Below are 19,043 nucleotides of genomic sequence, written 5' to 3' on the forward strand. Positions count from 1 at the left end.
GACCGGGAAGACGCATTTTTCTTCTTAAAGAGGGTTATTTATTTTAAGTAAAAATAGGTATATGAATAGGTACACATTTAGAGAATCCACTTAAATCGTCTCTTCCAATTCTTTGTTGGGACTACCGTGTCCGCGTGGCCCGCAAACAGCCACACCTAGCTGTACATATTTATTATGCGAACGAGGGTGGAAACGAACGAAAAAAACTACAATACTGTTTCAGCGAAACCGTTTTTTCCAAGATATTCTCGGGCGTCGTTCTATATACAGAGGAACAAGAATAGATTTCGCTTTTACGATCGTCCGTTCGATATAAATAAAAGGGAAAAATAAAAAGGGAGGAAACACGATTAGGGGGGTGTACAGACGACGATGACGACGACAACGGTACTGAGGATAATAACAATTCTAATTGCTAAGAATTAATATAACGAACGAGAAAAGAAAGATTTCAGCGAAGCTATATATTATATTATATATTATAAATATATATATATATATTGTAAAAAAATTCCTATATACAAAATAAAGTTAAGGCTCCAATTTTTACCAAACATCCATCTTCGATTAAGCTGTTCAATATCCTTAACGATATACGTCACTCTAACAACTATTTAACGTTATGACAAACACCAACACGGAGCACAATTAACCGGATGCAAACTTCAGGATCATCAGCGCTCGATTGTTTAATTAAACAAATTTTTAGGATACTGTCAGTGGTGACTTTTCGAACTCAAAAACTTTTGCGAACTTTCGAACATAACGAACATTGTATCCAGTGGTATTAGAGAGTACAATGTGAAACTCTGGAAAATAAAAATTAACCCTCAGAAGACGGTGCCCTGGGTCCATTTCATCCTAGCTCTTTCAAGACTTCATCTTTCTTCTCAGTTTCTTCAATTGTAATTGATTTTCATGAAGCTTAATTTTGGATGCGAATGAACAATTTATAAATAAGAATTTGGATGAACCCAGCCCCACAAGATTTTCCAAACCTCCATCTTCCGAGGGCCAACCGAACAAAAATCACCAACACGTCAGTTTAGCAGCTTGGCTCGATCTGACCAACGAGGTTCCAATTCGCAGCAACAATACTCAACAAACAATTCCACAAATTAAAAATCAAAAGCCTCAACGCTCCCTCTCAACAGTGTAACGAGGTCTTCCGAGGTCCTCTTCAGGGATCAAAGGTATGTACCTAGTCCTAGGGTCCTTCTTCCTCTCGTACGCGTAGGGAAACACCATGTTCCTTCTAGTAGTAGTTCTGATCTCTGCCCTAGGCTCCTGTGGCCTTGGGATCCTCTGAATATTCGACTGCGACAAAGGAGTCGAACGGGGCTCCGTTAAATTATCGGAGTTCGTGGCAAACTCCTTGACTTCCGGTTCGGTCAGCGGAATATACTTCTTCTCGGTCTCGTTTAATTTATTTGCAGACTCACTGACGATCTCAGGAAGCTGGGGGGTTTCCGAGTTATCAGAGTCGATAGTAGTCAAAGGAATCTCGTTGGTAGCGTTGCTGGGACTCTCAGTAGGGCCTCTGACTTCGTTCTTGGCAGTGGTGATGGGCACCCAGTCGTCCTCAGACTTCAAGCTATCATCCTCAGAACTATTAACGAAGCCGACGGACCAGCTGCTGTTCTCCCAGCTCAAGGACCTGGACGTGTTGAATTCCCTGCGAGATTGAACCGAGACTGTATTCAGACTCGAAGATGGACTTATCGGCACCCAATCGGTTCTCAGGCTATCGTCAGTGCTCGCGGTCTCAGAATCCGTCTTATTCGACCTCAGCAGTTCAGGATAGACAGCTTCTACCTGTGCTGGGACTTCTATCGATGTACTGTTAGGAGATTCCGCGTTCGTCAGGACTGAGACCGACTCTGAGACAGGCTCTACCTTGGTACCTTCGTTGTCCAGGTCGAACTTGAACTCCCCAGACTCTTTGCTCTCGTCTGAAGTAATTTCTTCAAGAGGGAAGTACTTTGGCTCCTCGTAACGAGACCCGGTCACGAAGCTGGGAGTGTACTGGGAGATCAGAGGCAGCAAAGTCTGTCTAGCGTACCTCTCGGCTCGCGCCAATATGCCCGCTATCTTCTCGGGTAAAAATTGCACCGTGAAGGACCTCGTTGTCGACGAAGTCTCCTGGATTTCATCTTTTTGCTGCTCCCTGGGATGCACCTCGTTCCTGGTGTTCTGCCTCGCGGATCTCGGCCTGAGGATCGGCTCAGTGATCTCCGGCAGCTTCAGGGACCTCCCAGTCTCCTTCTTGCTCACCCTCAGAACGGGCTCACGAATTTCCGGCAAGAATTCCGTTGTCGCGTCCGCCGGGGTGTCGGCGGCCGGAGTCTTCTGGAAGAGGTTCAGCCCTGAGAACCCCCTTCCCCTCTCGGAGTCCGAGTTCTCCAAGGAGTTAGAGTCTCCGTCGCTGGATATGTCCGCGATGTTCCAAGGATTCGCGCTGCGACGGCTCGCAGGGTCCTCGAAGCTGTTGGGCTTGAAACTCTCCTGTCTCTCGACTATTCGGAGGTTTTGCTCTTTAGTGAACGGTCCCAGGCCTTTGGACGACGACGAAGAGGACGTTCTCTCTTTCGAGAGTGACTCCACGGACTCGTAGTTCTGCTCCTTGGTGAAGGGACCGATCCCACCGGCTTGTTTCTCTTGAAGTAGGCGATCCAGCATCGCGGACGTACCGTTCTCCGATTCCGATGGGACGTTGCACTCGCCGGAGAACAAAGGAAGGTACACCGGCTTCCCTGATTCTAGGCTCAGGCCTTTCCTGCAGATGGAGAGGGACTTTCCGAAGCTGTCGATTATGGCTACCTTGTCGATGCTCCAGGACACCAGGCCGGAGGAGATCCAGCCGCTGTAGGCGGTGTACTTGATCTGGAAAGTGGATGCAAGACATGTTAAGCGGTCGAGTGGTGAGGACACCCGAAATCCAACCCCTTAATACTAGATAATTCTACCTAACACTGACTGAAGAAGATGAAGGGGATATTCTGGTTTATCATCTTCGAAAAGTCGATTCTTCTTGCCGCCATTTTATAAATAATCGAGATTTTCAATTTCTTTTGGTTCGGACCATAACTATACATTGACTAGTAAACAACTTAAAAACATGCTCTATAAAAAAATATACAGCTCGTGCAATTTTGATTATTTTCAATTTTAAAGAATCACTCGTACACTTCAAAAACCAATGAATATGTGTGCGAAATTCAAATGCAAAGGGTTCGGCAGTTCTTCCGGAAAAAATTGTGTAAAAATTCATGCAGAAGCCACATCGGAAACTAGAACACCCCTCGGAGCTTCTCCAATTTGCAACGAACAGCCAAATCCTCTAGTAGCTCAAGAGAGAATTATAAAAATTGCCAATGATCAATAACTAAGTAGATTGTGTGCTTCTTACTTCGATAGCTTCCAGGCTCGAAATAGCAGGGTGTGGCACGATGATCTTCTGCAGAGTGGAGCCCACCACGAGCTCCTCGTCCTTCTTCGTCATGGCGAAGGAGTCGTTGAAGGATCCATCACCGACCAGAGTGATCTGCAGCTTCCCGTAGGACCTGGTCGGTCGTTCGCTATGGCTGTTATAGACCTTGACCTGGTACTGATGCGCGCAGAACGGTTCCTCCTCTCTGGTGACAAGGTAAAGCTGTCCTCTAGCAGGAGATTCGTCACTGTAATAACCCATATCTCCGCAGGGTCTGCCTGCCCCGTTCATCCCGCAGGGGAAACAGTCTCCTTTGATCAGACCATCGTAGCCTCTCTCGCAGGGGAACGCTGGGAATCGACATTTTGGACTGACCGAGTCGGTGAACAGTTTGTAGGCTCTTCTGTGATTGCACAGGGATCTGCCTTCTACTGCGCTTGCTGCAAACAGGAGAAACAATAATTAGATAAATTATCATCAATAGTCTGCGGATCTTTACGCAAAATAAAAATTGTCCAAGTCAATCGTAAAGAAACAGAAGTTAAATGGAAGTGCATTTCCTTTTTGTACAATTTTAATCGATCAAGAATAACATCATTCTTCTAGTGCTTCTACAGTTTTATATTCGACTAAACCATTTCTGCCATAAATGAGCAAGATCCGCAGTCCCATAACCGAGATAATAGGACACAGGATTTCGTGGTCGATATCAAGATAGCGGCGAATGTTGAGCTTGCAGGATTTCAGTCTCACTCATGCTAGGTTCGCCGTTTTCCCTAAAATTCTGCATGTATGAGACTTGATTTGTTTCTCAAGCTTAGATCTTTGGATCACGCTGCTCGCAGGACACCGTTGACCCGCTTTCTTTCGGACAAAGAATTCGATCCACGTTGCGGACAAGGTAACGTTATCCCACGCGTGAAAATCTTGTGGCGGGCTTTCTAATCCTTCGAATGTGGAACCTTTTACCTCGCAAATGAACGATAACCGTGGGACGAATCCCCTGATAATGATTCTCAAAAATACACTGATTCCAGTAGATTTAATCGGAGAAGCGTTAGTTCCATTGTAGCAATAATTTACCAGTGAATCGATTCCGAAGCTGGATGAAATTGCGTAGCGGTCGGCAGGTCAGTGCGTTATTAACCAGTTAACTGTGTTCGACGAGTATAATCGTCATGAAGAAATGGCAATATTTTGTGTCATGACGAGTATACTCGTCAAAACAGCTATAATTCAAGCAGCGGTTAATTTTTGCGACGCAACTTAGGTGCACACTTTTCAAAGAGGTCGCAACAGCTAACTGGTTAATGCAATCCAAACAGAATCACTTTACAGACAAGTATTATATTTTCCGCTACTGTGTCGACAAATTACAAAAACTTTCTACCAGGAAGTAACATGGGTTCAAGCAACAACCCGTAACGCAAGTACTTACACCAGATGATGTCGGACACGGCCCCTAAAAACAGATTAGAGCATCCAGTCTGCATTCTTCCGCCGTTAGGATAGAAATCCACGTCGCCCATTGGCTGCCACGAGCCTAGACCACCTAATAACAATTGTTCGCCATTGCTGTGTATCACGTCGACGAAATTCGCGTCCGTTTCGTCGAGCCTGGCTCTGGGATCTTGGGACTCGAAGAGGGGCCCTGCGGGATCCAGTCCTGCAAAATTAATATCAATTATGCGCATTGGTCAGAGATTACAGTGATTTCTCTATATATGTCGCCAACGCCTGGATGGTAAGCGTTGCGGAATTATCCCCACTACCGCGGGGTATAGGAGTGTAAACATAACACGGCTGTTGTCGACATATATCGAGAATTATTTATGAACGAACAGAACGTTATTTGTACAAGAGTGAAATAATTAAATTCTGCAGGGGATCGTTCTTAACGTCGAATTGCATTTTCTACCGGTTTTTGCTGTTCTGTTCGTTTCGTGTCACCGTCAGTGCGCTTTCAGTGAACGTTCGAATCAGTCCGAATTTAGGACAACTTTGGCCGGCAGCAAAAGGGAATGTTCGAGCGCCAGTTAAAAATTGAAATTTGCCAAGGCGAACTGGACACCCGCGCTCACTTTTCTTTTTCTTTCCAGCAGCCATTCACGAATGCGACGACCTGTGGAAACCTAGTCAGTGAAAATAGCTCGTTGTCGATCACGGGAACGTACGCTCGTAGACCAACGGACCGTGGCAACGAAAAAAGTACAAGTTTCCGAGCCACCGGTCGCTTGCACAATTTTATTGCCAATAGCAAGATAGCTCCAGCACGTCGACGTACAGCCTATCAATACAATTATAGTAATGTCGTATGTGAAATCGCGACACCGATTAAAACTGGGCTGCATCGAAGAATTTTCCTGGTTGCACATTAGATATACATAAAACCACAAATTAACGCGTCTGATCATTGCACACCGATTCTACTTATTTCAATCTGGGACAGACGCGGGGTGAAACATATTTTAAAATTCCTCTCGGTATTGACTCACTGTTCACAACCGTGACAATTCTTTGTTTGTTGTTCATTGCGCTAACATTTTCGTTAGCACAATTTTTCCTATCGAGATAGATGCTCATATTCGTTGTTAATTGCAGAGTCACTCGGATAGAGCTCGAAGAAAAATATTTAAGAGATGGTTAACAATCTCCATACGAATGCAAGGTTAATGTGCCAATTCCAGGATCAAATTACGAATGCACAGCTGATAATTTAATATTTAATTCGATTTAATTTTCACTACTTTCGAGTTTAACCTATTTTACACATGAACGAGTACATTCGCAACTTTCCGGTTGAAAATGTGTACGCATTTTTGGGGGGACACTGTGCAATTTCTCTCAAACGTACCTTCACGGATAATCACGATCGCTTGGATCTTGTTCATTCGCACGAACGAGACGAAAAATGGTCGAACGACTCAAGAGGAATTCCAAATAGCGCCGGAAATGGAAGATAAGCTCTGCGTGTTCTCACGGTGAAGAAAAAAAAAAGAAAAGAGGACTCGGAAGATAGGTAAAATCGTCCACGCGTGACCGGCAAAGAAAATGCAGCGGATTCGCGTCGCTTTGTAGGAGTCCTCGTTACAATTCCCAGTGAACGTCTCGGAGAGGGGAACAGAGAAAGAGAGACCAATCGCAGCGCCCACGATCTGCAAGTAATTCCCTGCCTTTCGATCGTCTCGCTCCATTTGAATAATTAAAACACCGCGGGATCGATAAGCTAGCATTTCTGCACAGGCGATTAACCACGACCGTCGGCGTCGTTACCGCCGCAGGATTGCTCGATACTTCATTAGAAATTTCATTTGCTCGGAGACGAAATCGAATCGACTTGCCTTTTACTTTGAAGGACAACAAGATTGCAACCGTCGTCGGTTTCGCAATTTCAGTGCAATCATTTCACGCGAGTTAGCAAACCTAACTGTGTAACTCGACACAATTTTGCTGAAGTGCATAATTATGCCAGCCAAAAAATCGCGAAATTTTTCTGGCAAATCGGCGACAACTTTCGCGGTGACAAATCCAGGAAAATTTTCGTTTCGCAATCTGCCATTAGCACGGCAGTGTTGCGAAAACGGAATAAAAATGATTCGCGTATTTTCGATACGGCAATTATTCGTTTTTGGGCAGCTCGATTGCAACAGCTGCCGATTTCTGGAAGATTTATCGCAGGAGAAATTCTGTGTTAATGGTACACGTGCGAATGCGTTACCTGTGATCCTCGACACGTTTCCCAACTCGGCACCAGCGAACCCAGCCACGTGGGCCCCGAGACTGAATCCGATCAGATGGACCTTCTCCAAAGGCACGTTCAGGCTTCTAATTAGTTTCGCTAGCTGTCTGCCAACCAGCCGAGTGTTGGCAGCTGCTCGTACGTAGTTAGGAACTGCGCTTCCTGGACCCCAGTCGACGCACACTGGAAACGGACGTGGTATAGCGTTAATGACGGGGAAATTCGTGCGACGGTAATGGGAGACGATGGGTTCGTGAGCTAGCCATTTATTTATTTGCTTGAAAGTGCTTCCCGTTCGACGTTTAGCATCTCCGGACTACGGATTTTATGGGCTGATGATAGAAGCGAGTGAAATTTCAAAGGGTGCGAGGATCGAAAGAATTTAAGTACGTCTATAAATTAGTTTCATCATTTTATTGTCATCATCGAAGGATGACACTTTTGCACAAAGATCCGCGGTCTGAGAAATTATGAGGCACTTTAACACTTTAATGGCCGCTCACACAACATGTGTGTGATAGCCGGAACTGTTATTGTCCGCTCACACATGCGTGTGATTAATAATTATCACACAAAGGACAAATATTAAATTTGTTGTTTTTTGTCTCATGTGTATGTTCGCACATGTTGAATTATTTCGTGAATTTAATAAAGTTTTTTGCGACGTTTGACTGCGTAGACGTGCGGCTATTAAAGTGTTAATGCTTTTAGAAAGCAGGGACCAAAAAAACAGTTATTCTAAAATTTTCTAGAATAAAAATCATTAATAAAAAGTTGGTTATTAGTAGAAATTTAGTGGTTCCATTAAATACGAACCTATGTTGCATTCGTGCACGGTCATTAGCGCGGACCTCATCTCGTACACCCAAACATGATCGCAACTGGATCCGAACCCGTGAACGATCACTTTAGTAGGTAGATCCGGATCTATGGCACGGTGCGCGTTGTCGTTTATGTCGTCAGCAGGAACCTCCATCGGAATCGATCTCGCTTTCCTGCTTCCGTACACTAGAAACCTAATCCATCCATTCACGGCGTTAATTGTATCATGATTAATTGTACCTCTTACGTGGTCTATGAACATTTACGCAATCTTCAGAAACTATGCCGAAATAAAATGTTACAAGCTTATTTCCAAAGGCATTGCGCAATATGATCTTGAAAATTATCGTATCGTTTATATCAGAGCTGTCCAGCGTCTGCCCGTACGGGCAGCGATTTTCTTGCCCTGGGCATACACAGAACGGCGGGCACGAAGCCACGCCCCCTGTGGGAATGGCTGCGTGTACTGTGCGTGACTCACAAGACGTCCCGAGAATGAACGCGAAGCTGATTGGTCAGAGTGGAAGGGACACGCCTCTAGCGAAATATTAAGGGGGATATAGTCACGCTATGTTACACTGTGCCTTTTTTCTAGACATTTTACGTCTTAAATAAGTAAGTAATCAATTAAAAATGCATACCACCGTGTTTGTACATGTCTTTGCTACGTCTGTATAGAGCCTTTTTTTCGATACGAACACTAAATCTCTTGAAATTAAGAGAATCTCTCAGCGGCAGCCATCTTGTGACGTCATACTTGCTTTAGAATTCGAATTTTCTGCCGAATATTAGAAATTACTCCACGATGAGGTAGAAATTCGCAATTTGGGCTCCATACAGACGTAGATTGGACTTTCAGGAAACACAATTGACCACTTCTAAACTGCTCATTGCAATATTGAAGCGGCAGTTTGTATAGATTTTGACCCTTGCGTACGTATATGGATCTCAAACCATGCCGGCCCCCTTAAGGGGGCCGGCAGGCATTTGGCCTTGACTGTCACGCTATGTTATGCTATGCCTTTTTTTCTAGACATTTTACGTCTTAAATAAGTAAGTAATCAATTAAAAATGCATACCACCGTGTTTGTACATGTCTTTGCTACGTCTGTATAGAGCCTTTTTTTCGATACGAACACTAAATCTCTTGAAATTAAGAGAATCTCTCAGCGGCAGCCATCTTGTGACGTCATACTTGCTTCAGAATTCGAATTTTCTGCCGAATATTAGAAATTACTCCACGATGAGGTAGAAATTTGCAATTTGGGCTCCATACGGACGTAGATTGGACTTTCAGGAAACACAATTGACCACTTCTAAACTGCTCATTGCAATATTGAAGCGGCAGTTTGTATAGATTTTGACCCTTGCGTACGTATATGGATCTCAAACCATGCCGGCCCCCTTAAGGTGTAGCGTGTGACGTCAAAGCCTAAACGGGACTACGGGGGAGCATCAATGGTGGGGATAGGCGGAGCGAGCGAAGGATGCGCTTTGCGTCTGTGACGTGCCGCGAGACTTCTTGTGAGGCAAGGACAGTATTTGTCACACGCATTGTCACAGTTACGTGGCCAGCTAGTGCCTGCCCCACTCCGCTAGGTCAGTTGCTCGTAGTTTTGCCCGTAGCCCACGGGCATCGGCGGGCACACCACAGTGGTGCCAAGGCGGCAAAAAATCCATTTTATAAATTTTAGATTTTTATAAGAAAAAAATTATTTTTGTATAGCCTAATAGTACGTGCATGATGTGCCAAAGTCAGATTTTTGAAAAAAATTTTTTTACGGAGATATACGCATGGTAAATAACCATTTCTTCGCTTCTGGGAATTCATCAGTTTTCAGTGCGATAGTTATGTAATTACTCCGCCTATAATTGAATACTTAGGGGTCTACAAATCATATGGGTTATTGCAAATGGCTTCAACTATTAACTGGCAAAAAAAAATTTTCCAAAAAAAGTTGTTTAACATTAAGTAATATGGACTAACCTGAAGCCCCTTTGCGTTACGCCCATTTTTTATTTATGGAGGGATACAAAAAATCCTTTGAATAGCTTCGATGTGGAACTAATCGTTTTGGCAAGTTATAATATTGATCTAGCTTTGTGCAAAATTTCATGAGATACTTCGAGATGCTTTCCCCGCAATTTAAGTTTAAATATCAACTTTCGGAATTTCCAAGAATGAATCGCGCGTATGTCACGATTATTTGATGTTTCAGGTGAAATTTTTTAGGGATATATGATTTATGATGAAGGAAAAAGTGAAATAGTTAGTTAGAATTAATTGTTTAAATTAATTTCACCTCGAACATCAAATAATCGTAACTTCCGCACGATTCACTCTTGGAAATTCTGAAAGTTGATATTTAAACTTAAATTGCGGCGAAAGGGTCTCGAAGGGTCTCATGATTTTTTGCACAAAGTTAGATCAACATTACACCTTGCCAAAACGATTAGTTCCAGACCAAAATCTATTAAAGTATTTGTTGTATGCTTCCATAAATAAAAAATGGGCAGAAAACAGAGATTTTCGATTAGCCTATATTACTTAATGTTAACAACTTTTTACAAAAATTTTTTTGCCAAATAAGCGTTGTACCTGTGGCAATCTCTCCACAAATTTTCAAACAAATTCGTTGGATAGTTTCGTTTTTACAGATTTTTTGCCGCTTTTTGGCCGTTTGGCACCACTGTGCGCCCAGGCCCGCTAATGGGCATGTTGAGCAGCTCTGGTTTGGATGTATTGCTTTAGGAGTGTTAAATTGTGCTTAGGTACCTAGTGCCGACATCTTTAGGTGGCGATGGCAGCATCTCCAAGTAGCTGAAGGGCCCGGTGTCCTCGAAACAGCCGACATCCTCGTAGCAAACCTTCGAGACGTCCCTCTTCGTTCTGTGACTCAATCTCTTGTGCAACGTCCACTCCTTCATCGATTCGACGACCGCGCGTAAAATTTCTGCATCGTTCTTCTCGTCCGCCGATTCGTCCAAAGGCGTCGGCCACTCCTGCGCCACCGCGGGATCTCCTGAAAAATTGATCATTTCAGTTCATTTAACAATAACGACGAAGCACTCTCCAAACCGAGCGGAAGTGAACATGAAATCCTAATTAATTATAAAACATTCGAAAGAGCAGAAAGATATGTCAATTAATAAATTTAGCACATGTTTGTGGCAATTAAGGTAGGAAATGTTTCTCACAGTCTAATAATAAACAAGCTATCACGGTAATATCCAAGATTGTAAACTTAATTATTGAAAGAGAGAATTATTACTGTCATTAACGCCTCGAGGTAAACTCAACAGCGTATTCTTACCATTCGACTCGCATGCGCGATAGAAACCACAGTACAGTCGATCATAATCAACATGCGGGAGTCATTCTATCGGTACACCGATGGGAATAGCATAAGTTATCAATAAACTGCAAAGAGCGTATACGCGGGCCCGCATTGGAACGGGTTAGCACATTTCGCGTCTCGCGTGACGCTTGCAACGATTATTTATGATGCGGCATAAACCAACGCGCATTACCACAGAAAATACATAAATTACGGAAATAATGTGTCACTGGATTGACACAGCAATACATCATAAAAAAGAAGAATTCTCGGTCTCGTGTGACGAACGGTAACCAAACTCTTTCTCCTCTTTAGATTTGTGTCAAGTGGACCCTCTGGCTGAGAGCAAACAGTGCTCGGGAAATGTCAGCCGCTTGTCCAAAGACAGGTTTCCCGATTTAGGCGAATGTAGTAGGACGCAGGTATAGTTAGAGACGGAGCGGAAACAATCGGTTAATTTGTGAGCAACCTCTAAGTGGAGGGTAGAAGCCTTGTCTATACCGAATGCAGCAGTGACACACTGATTTTTCAAACTATAAAATACTACATTCAGGTATACCTAAATATTCTATGAAAATTACTTAAATACTTTCAAGTGTGTGGTTACAGGTTCACAATATTCGGGTTGCAAATTTTTCTCTACTCTCAACACTGGCAATAGCACGCTATTTTATCAAACTATAAAATATTAAATTGAGGTATACCTAAATATTCTAGACAAATTTTCTGAGATACTTTCAAATGTGTAGTTACAATTTCACAAAATTCGAAAGCATTCTGAAGGGGGGTATCAAATTTTTCTCTACTCTCAACACTGACAATAGCAGACTATTTTCTCAAACTATAAAATATTACATTGAGGTATACCTAAATATTCTACGAAAATTTTCTGAGATACTTTCAAGTGTGTAGTTACAATTTCACAAAATTCGAAAGCATTCCCTAAATAGGGGTTGCAAATTTTTCTATACTCTCAACACTGACAATAGCCCACTATTTTCTCAAACTATAAAATATTACATTGAGGTATACCTAAATATTCTACGAAAATTTTCTGAGATACTTTCAAGTGTGTAGTTACAATTTCACAAAATTCAAAAGCATCTTCTAAATAGAGTGATCCGAATTTTTCTCTGCTCCCAACACCGACAATGGCGCACTCTTTTCCCAAAAAATGTTCACACTAGGATATTTCTAAATATTCCGTACTAATTTCTTAAAGTACCTTCATGCATACAGTACAAGAAAATTCTAAAGCATTCTCTAAACAGAGGGTTCAATTTTTTAGAGCGCTCCAATTCGGGGCCATGATTGCTCCAAATGGCCCCGAAGGGCCAACCACCGGCTATCCCCTTTCCGTCAATTTTTCCACTACCAAATTTACGAATCCGTGGCAGCACGCCTGGCGGACCAGATTGATTCGTGCGAACCTTTGGTAACGGTATCCTCGGCTCGTTGCGCTGTCATTAGCATAACGCCTGAATAACAATCTCCTGGAACGCGAGACCATTTTCCTGGCCCCGGCGCACAGTGCGGGCAAATCGCCCGTTTTCGGCACTTCTCGTAGTTCGGTTATTAATGCATATATAGAGGAAATTGAGGAAATGTAAAATTAACAATAATAAACTTAAACAAATTATAATACTAGTGAATAAAATGAATAAACTCAACAAAATGCTATCCGAGCATGCTGCTGCTGCTTCGCTATCCGAATCATTCTCAGTACTTTGATTGCGACTCAAAATCATTGACTCCCGTGATCTTGCACATTTCGATCTATCCTTACATTCTTATTACTTTTTCAATAGTTAAAAAACATACATTAAAAACAAATTAAAAATACATAAAAATGATTGATATATAATTATTGCAAGATTGTATTATGCATAAAAATGGTTATTATATGATTATTATTAACAATTTCCATCCTAATACGCATGTTTTGCAAAAGAAATGTATTTCATATCGTGATATACACGAATATTGAACTTTCCCAGTAAATTCCCCACTGTAACTGTGGCGAACGAATGGCAAAATTTTATACAACCAAATTTGTTTACAAATGTATACGTATTGTTAATTATTTACAGAAAATGAAATTTAACAATATAACTAATACATTTAACAAGAAAATAATAAATTTTCCACGATTGATCCTAAAGGAAAAGTATGGACACTTCTTAAAAAGTTTATAAAATTGAGAGTCGCAAAACGTGGCAGACAAAACTATGAAATTCTTAAACTTTAATAAGTAATGTATCCGAATATGCATAAATCTCAGGACATGTTTTGCCGTTTTTGTTTTATGTTAATTTGAAGTTTTATATGCAATTAACAAATAAAACCACCGTTGAAAATTTGTACAAAAAATAAATCTACTTTATTAAATGTATAAAGAATGCATATTCCTTGGTCAGAACTTTCCATTACACAGAATTATTATTGCACACTCATTTACAGTTAATATAACATTTTTCGATTTTTGGCACTTTAAAGAGTGCCGCCATGGCCAAATTTTTTTACAAAAATCTAAATTTGGTTACTAATGCATATGCAATGGTAATTAGTCACAAAAAGTTAAATTTAACGATAAAGTTAATAAGTTGAAAAGAAAGAAATTATTTTTATGCATAAAAAAAATTGTTAAATGATTTTTAAATGAATAATAATATGCATTTCCTGCTAATAAAGAGTTCGGCCAAAGGAAATTTTCGTGCATCGTCAAATAAAAATGTAGCGAGATGTGCCGACTTGTCCGCACTGTGCGGCGCACAGTGGGCAATTTGGACAAAATCGGATTCAAAGTCAAAGAACTTTCGATAGAAATGAGATAGAGCGATGAAATTTTTTTTAAATTAAAGCTGAACCTTTGTAAAATATGGGAAAAATAGAGAGATTATTACCATCCAATCATTTCAACGAAAAAATGACTTCATTAGTTTTTGTCACAAAAATCTATTTTTTGCAAAATCCTGAGGTCGTAGACAAATTTTGAGACCAGATTTGAAATCAGCGTGAAAAAATCTATGGGAAATGATGTATAGCATGTTAAAAAAAAATTTTTTCCGCGCGTGGTATTGGAAAAACTAAAATTTTCTTGAATTTGTGCGCGTTTAACGAATGTTCTCGAGGTTAAAAAACGTTCGTACCACAATCTCTCTATTTTTCCCATATTCTACAAAGTTGCAGCTTTCATTTAAAAAAGATTTCATCGCTCTATCTCATTCCTATCGAAAGTTCCGTGATTTTGAATCCGATTTTGTCCAAATTGCCCACTGTGCGGTGCGGCGCTGTTGGAACTATCCAACTTGAGCAAATCTGCTGGCCTACAGTTTCTCACGGTATCGCGACGAAACACAGAGCGACCGTGGACCAGAAACTCAACCATCGAAACGATCCCTGTGGTTCCCGTTCGGGTATCGGGGACAACGATCGAAAACCCGTTCGGTTTAGAATCAGGCGATCTCGAGCTGCGAGCAGACAACGGATAGTCGTGAGAAGGGAAAGTTAGGGGATCGATACTCTGATCGAACGAGTCGTCGGACTCGGCGATAGAAAATCGGACGATGAGTCGCATGATCGCTCAGGGCACGTGTCGTCGGGCTTGCGAAGCAACCGCGGTTAACCCTTGGCTCATGAGTTATAGCGATTAGAAAATTGATGTGTCTGTTCAATGTCTACATTTTCTCCGGCGACTGAATCGGTCGGTGATGGCAAAATGGAAAATTTTATTCCCGGTTGAAAGCGCTTAATAATAGATTTGATAGATTGAGAATTTATTAATGGACGATTTAATGGACCGTGACTAAAATCTTCATCTTCATTCATGACTTGACGTTATGAGGCTTTGACCCTGTGATCTTGGGTTTGATGGACCTTCGTGGCTTCGGTTAGCACGATGACAGTTATAGAAATAGAAACAGAAACAGATACAGAAAATCTTTATTTTGCAGATCCACTCGTGATCAATTCTATGGATTACATTTGACATTCTGTTCGCTTTGCCGAGAAAATCGGTAGAGACGATCCCGATTCCCCAGTATACAGGCGTTCTCGTGGAAAATCGCCAGCACCGTTCGGCGACGGGTTTGCGGGTCGAAGAGTCGCGTCTCCTGAACTTACGACCCAGATTCGTCCGCCGGAAAGAAAACTTGATGGGTCAGGGAATATCGCGTTATCTGCAAGAATGCCTGCCGCGCAGGGGGAACGAGTTCTCAGGCGAGAACGGAGGGAAACTCGAGGAGGTGTATTCCATCGTTTGAACAACGAACGCTGCCCCTAATTGGGACCAGTCGATCGGACGCGATCGGGAAAATCGGGACGATCGCGTGCCACTTTACTTTCCTTTCTCTGGCCATTTCTTTCGGACTCTCGCGAAAGGGACCGCTTCTTTCGCGATGGGCTCTTAGGAAATGAATACAGAAGTGGAGAACGGTCACGTTGGACATCCTGGAAATTGTTCAGACCATGTTCATTTAGAATGATTTAATGCTTGACAGTGTAGTTTAACGTGTACCATTCATTATCCTCTAGATTCGTGTCACCTTTGCTTGTGTACTATGTGCACCATTTACCAGCCTCTAGACTCATTTTATCTTTGCTGTGTACAATCTGTACCATTCACCTGCTTCTAGATTCATTTTACCTTTGCTTCTGTACAATGTGTGCCATTGACCAACCCCTAGATTCATTTTATCACCTTAGACATCGCCTAATGAAACTAAAGTACATTTTTGTGGTTTAATGTCACGAACGACCGTAATACTGTAATAAATAAATCTCGACTAAACGATCCTAATATTGTAGTAAAATAAACCTTGACTAAACCGGTTAAACTTCACCTTGGCAACCCAGAAATCTGTAACTTTTTCTTGTATAATTCTGTACATCTTGACGAGAAAATGCAAAAACTTGAAGTTTTAAAGCGAGGAACTCAGATGTAAAGATGTAAAATGATCATTCTTGAACGTATAATATAAAACTGACACAATTCTCGAACAAGGCTATATCCTACAGGGAAGTTGAACAATGATTCCCGCTCCTGTTGATCGTGACTCTACCGATTCCAGCATGATCAAAGAGATGTACAGGATCGCAGGACAAAGCGTCCAGGAAAATCGGCCGAAGAAAGTCTGCGCAATCGCGGCTCGCGATAAGAAAGAGAAACCGTTTTTGTTGGCCTCGTCAATTATCTTGTTAGAGATCGGGAAACGAGTGGAGGCGGCATAATCGTCCGGCGATAGAACGGTAAGCGGACGAGCTGTTTCGCGGATGAACCGACCAGACCAGTCCTGGTCTCGAGTGAAATTTGGAAAAAGAAAGCCAGAAGTCGCCGCGCGCGTCCGTTAATGGCCAGTTGGATCCGACGAGAGCGGTTCGAGTTCCGTCGGTTTTTGTCCGTCGCGTGGCCGAGACGATCCGACCGATCTCGCAAAAACGGTCCTCCTCTACGGAAGCCAGGGAGAAGCTGCAGGAAAAGGGAAATCAGAGGATCGGAAATCAGGACTGTCCGATTACTATCACGATTTGCGCCGTGTTTTTCGAAGAGATTCGCCCACCAAGATTTCCCTGTCGACATTAAGTGCCCGGTCTTCATAGATTCGAGATAAGGTAGAGTGACTACATTACCGTCAAAAAATGGTTTTACGTGCCTCAAGTTTTCGTCCTTATATAAGAATATTTTGTCGCTGGTAAAGGACTCATTCGAAAGAGGAGGGTTCAATCTAGTGCGTGCTGGTCAGCAGCTGCCGAGATTATGCAGACATTTTATGGCATTGGATGAGTTTTCTGGATGAAATCGAGAGCAGCGCGCACTAGAAAATATCTCCAGCTACAAATTGATTTTGTCTTGATTCTCGGCGAAATAAAGCCAAAAACTTGAAGCACGTTTCTGGCGTCAGAATTCATAATATTGATAATACAGAGCAAAAAGTGTGGCAAGTTTAGTCACAGATCAAGACCAAAGCGGATCTTAAGTCTGTGAATGGAAATTACTAATTCAAAAGTCACGTGACTATCCCGGGCCCTTAAGAGCCTTTTTTATTTGGGTGATCATTTTGTGTTGAATTAATTTACTTACTGGCACAGAGTCGACTCCTAGCTATAAAATGGCTGCTGTTACTAATCCACACTGCGGAGAACAACTACAGCATCGCTAACATTTTTAACATGTTCGACCGGTAAGAAAATAACTCTGAAAAGCGAATCGTATGGCGTGAAAGAGATTGTAATGGATTCTAGATGAAATTGGTTGATGTTGTATACATATAGAAGTGAATCAAGATGCATAGGTATGTATTGTCTTTATCTCGTGTAATTTTTTCAAATTTTTAGCCTCAACACATTTCAGCAATCATTTCATGTTTTTTTTTAATATTCATAGTCTATGGTTAAGGGATATGGAATAGGTCCTTCAATAGAAATCGTAAACCCACAAATAACCGCGAGTAATCTCATAATTGTTTAAAGAAAGCATCCACAGATCCTACTGATCTGTGCAGGGCTTCCTGTAGTTTGTTAAGGATAGAGAAAAATCATCAAGTGTGTCAATTTCGTAGTCCATAGATAGATTCACGACCCTAACGGCACACAATGAACAAAGATAAGGTGGAGTGTGGTAAAACCGACTCAGAAATTATAAAGTTTACTTTAAACTGATGTATTTTCTATCTATTCCACTAAAACCTAATAATCTTAGTGTTTTTATTTGCCGCATGGTTTATTCTTTAAGTTGCATTAATTTGGATTCAAAATATCTTCTGAAACTGATGATTTTCTTAAGAAATTAAAAACAGTGCTGCTAGGGCGGACTTCCCCGGAACTGGGGCAAAACTGCACCTACCTGTTTACAAATTATTGAATCTTATTTCCTTATATTGTGGGGCAAAAACGGAATTATCGTCGAAGATTTAGGAATTAGCGAATTATTAGTCAAGACATCTCTCACATTCATATTGTTTTTTTTATCCTCTGTTGCAGTTTCCACAAACCCAGTTCATGCAATTGTGATTTCTACCTTACAGTTGGTACAATGCAACGTATATTCGAATAAATAAGGGCCCAGTGCGGATTTGCCCCGTGTACGGATTTACCCCACTGCACCTTAACCAGAAATTGCATCCTTTGTCAACTACCGACAAGGAGAGAGCTCGGCTCTATACAGACTGGTTTCAAATTGTTTCCGACGGTAACCTAGTGCAAGAAGATTGGATCTGCAGCTCGGGAGATTAATATGAATGGTGTTAAGGTAGTTCAGCCCCGGGACACGCCATTGAAACCTCCAAAGGTAGCGCGCCGCAGGGCCCAGCCCGGTCTGTGTCAAGGCTCCGTCGACGACGAGCGAGCCTGACCGTTTTACGCACCGTCAATGATAATTAGTACGTGGACAACCGAGCCGGTGAATCGGAGACGTCAAACGGACATCCACGCGCGTCGATGTCTCGACCGTCCAGCGGTTTCATTGAGCAAACCTGGCGAAATCCAGTAACTAGTGTTGTGACACGGGAGGACGTCGAGCGAGACGTCGCACAGTGAACGATTTCCTCAAAAAATGGGACAAAAATGAAAAAAAATTCTTTAACACGTTAAGTGCCAAATATCAACCCCAGAGATTCTTAATTAATTAATGAATCCAAAACTAGAACTTTAAAATGTATCATAGGGGATACTGTCTTAATCCTTTCGGATTCGAAAGACTCCAGTAAAATTCTTATAA

General features: G+C 42.0%; 1 protein-coding gene across 1 annotated transcript in view; it reads right to left on the reverse strand.

Annotated features, from left to right (window-relative positions):
* Positions 1-388: 388 nt before the first annotated feature.
* LOC143353224 (uncharacterized) overlaps positions 389-19,043 on the reverse strand; it is a 43,170-nt gene continuing 24,515 nt past the window's right edge. The window contains exons 2-7 of the mRNA XM_076786384.1: positions 10,768-11,014; positions 7,986-8,185; positions 7,149-7,352; positions 4,869-5,096; positions 3,410-3,870; positions 389-2,883 (exon numbers count right to left, since the gene is read on the reverse strand). Coding sequence (XP_076642499.1) covers positions 1,135-2,883; positions 3,410-3,870; positions 4,869-5,096; positions 7,149-7,352; positions 7,986-8,185; positions 10,768-11,014 — 3,089 coding nt within the window. The 3' untranslated portion in view covers positions 389-1,134. The remainder of the gene's footprint in view (positions 2,884-3,409; positions 3,871-4,868; positions 5,097-7,148; positions 7,353-7,985; positions 8,186-10,767; positions 11,015-19,043) is intronic.

The sequence above is a fragment of the Halictus rubicundus genome, chromosome 4, assembly GCF_050948215.1.
Source record: "Halictus rubicundus isolate RS-2024b chromosome 4, iyHalRubi1_principal, whole genome shotgun sequence".
Lineage (NCBI taxonomy): Eukaryota > Metazoa > Arthropoda > Insecta > Hymenoptera > Halictidae > Halictus > Halictus rubicundus.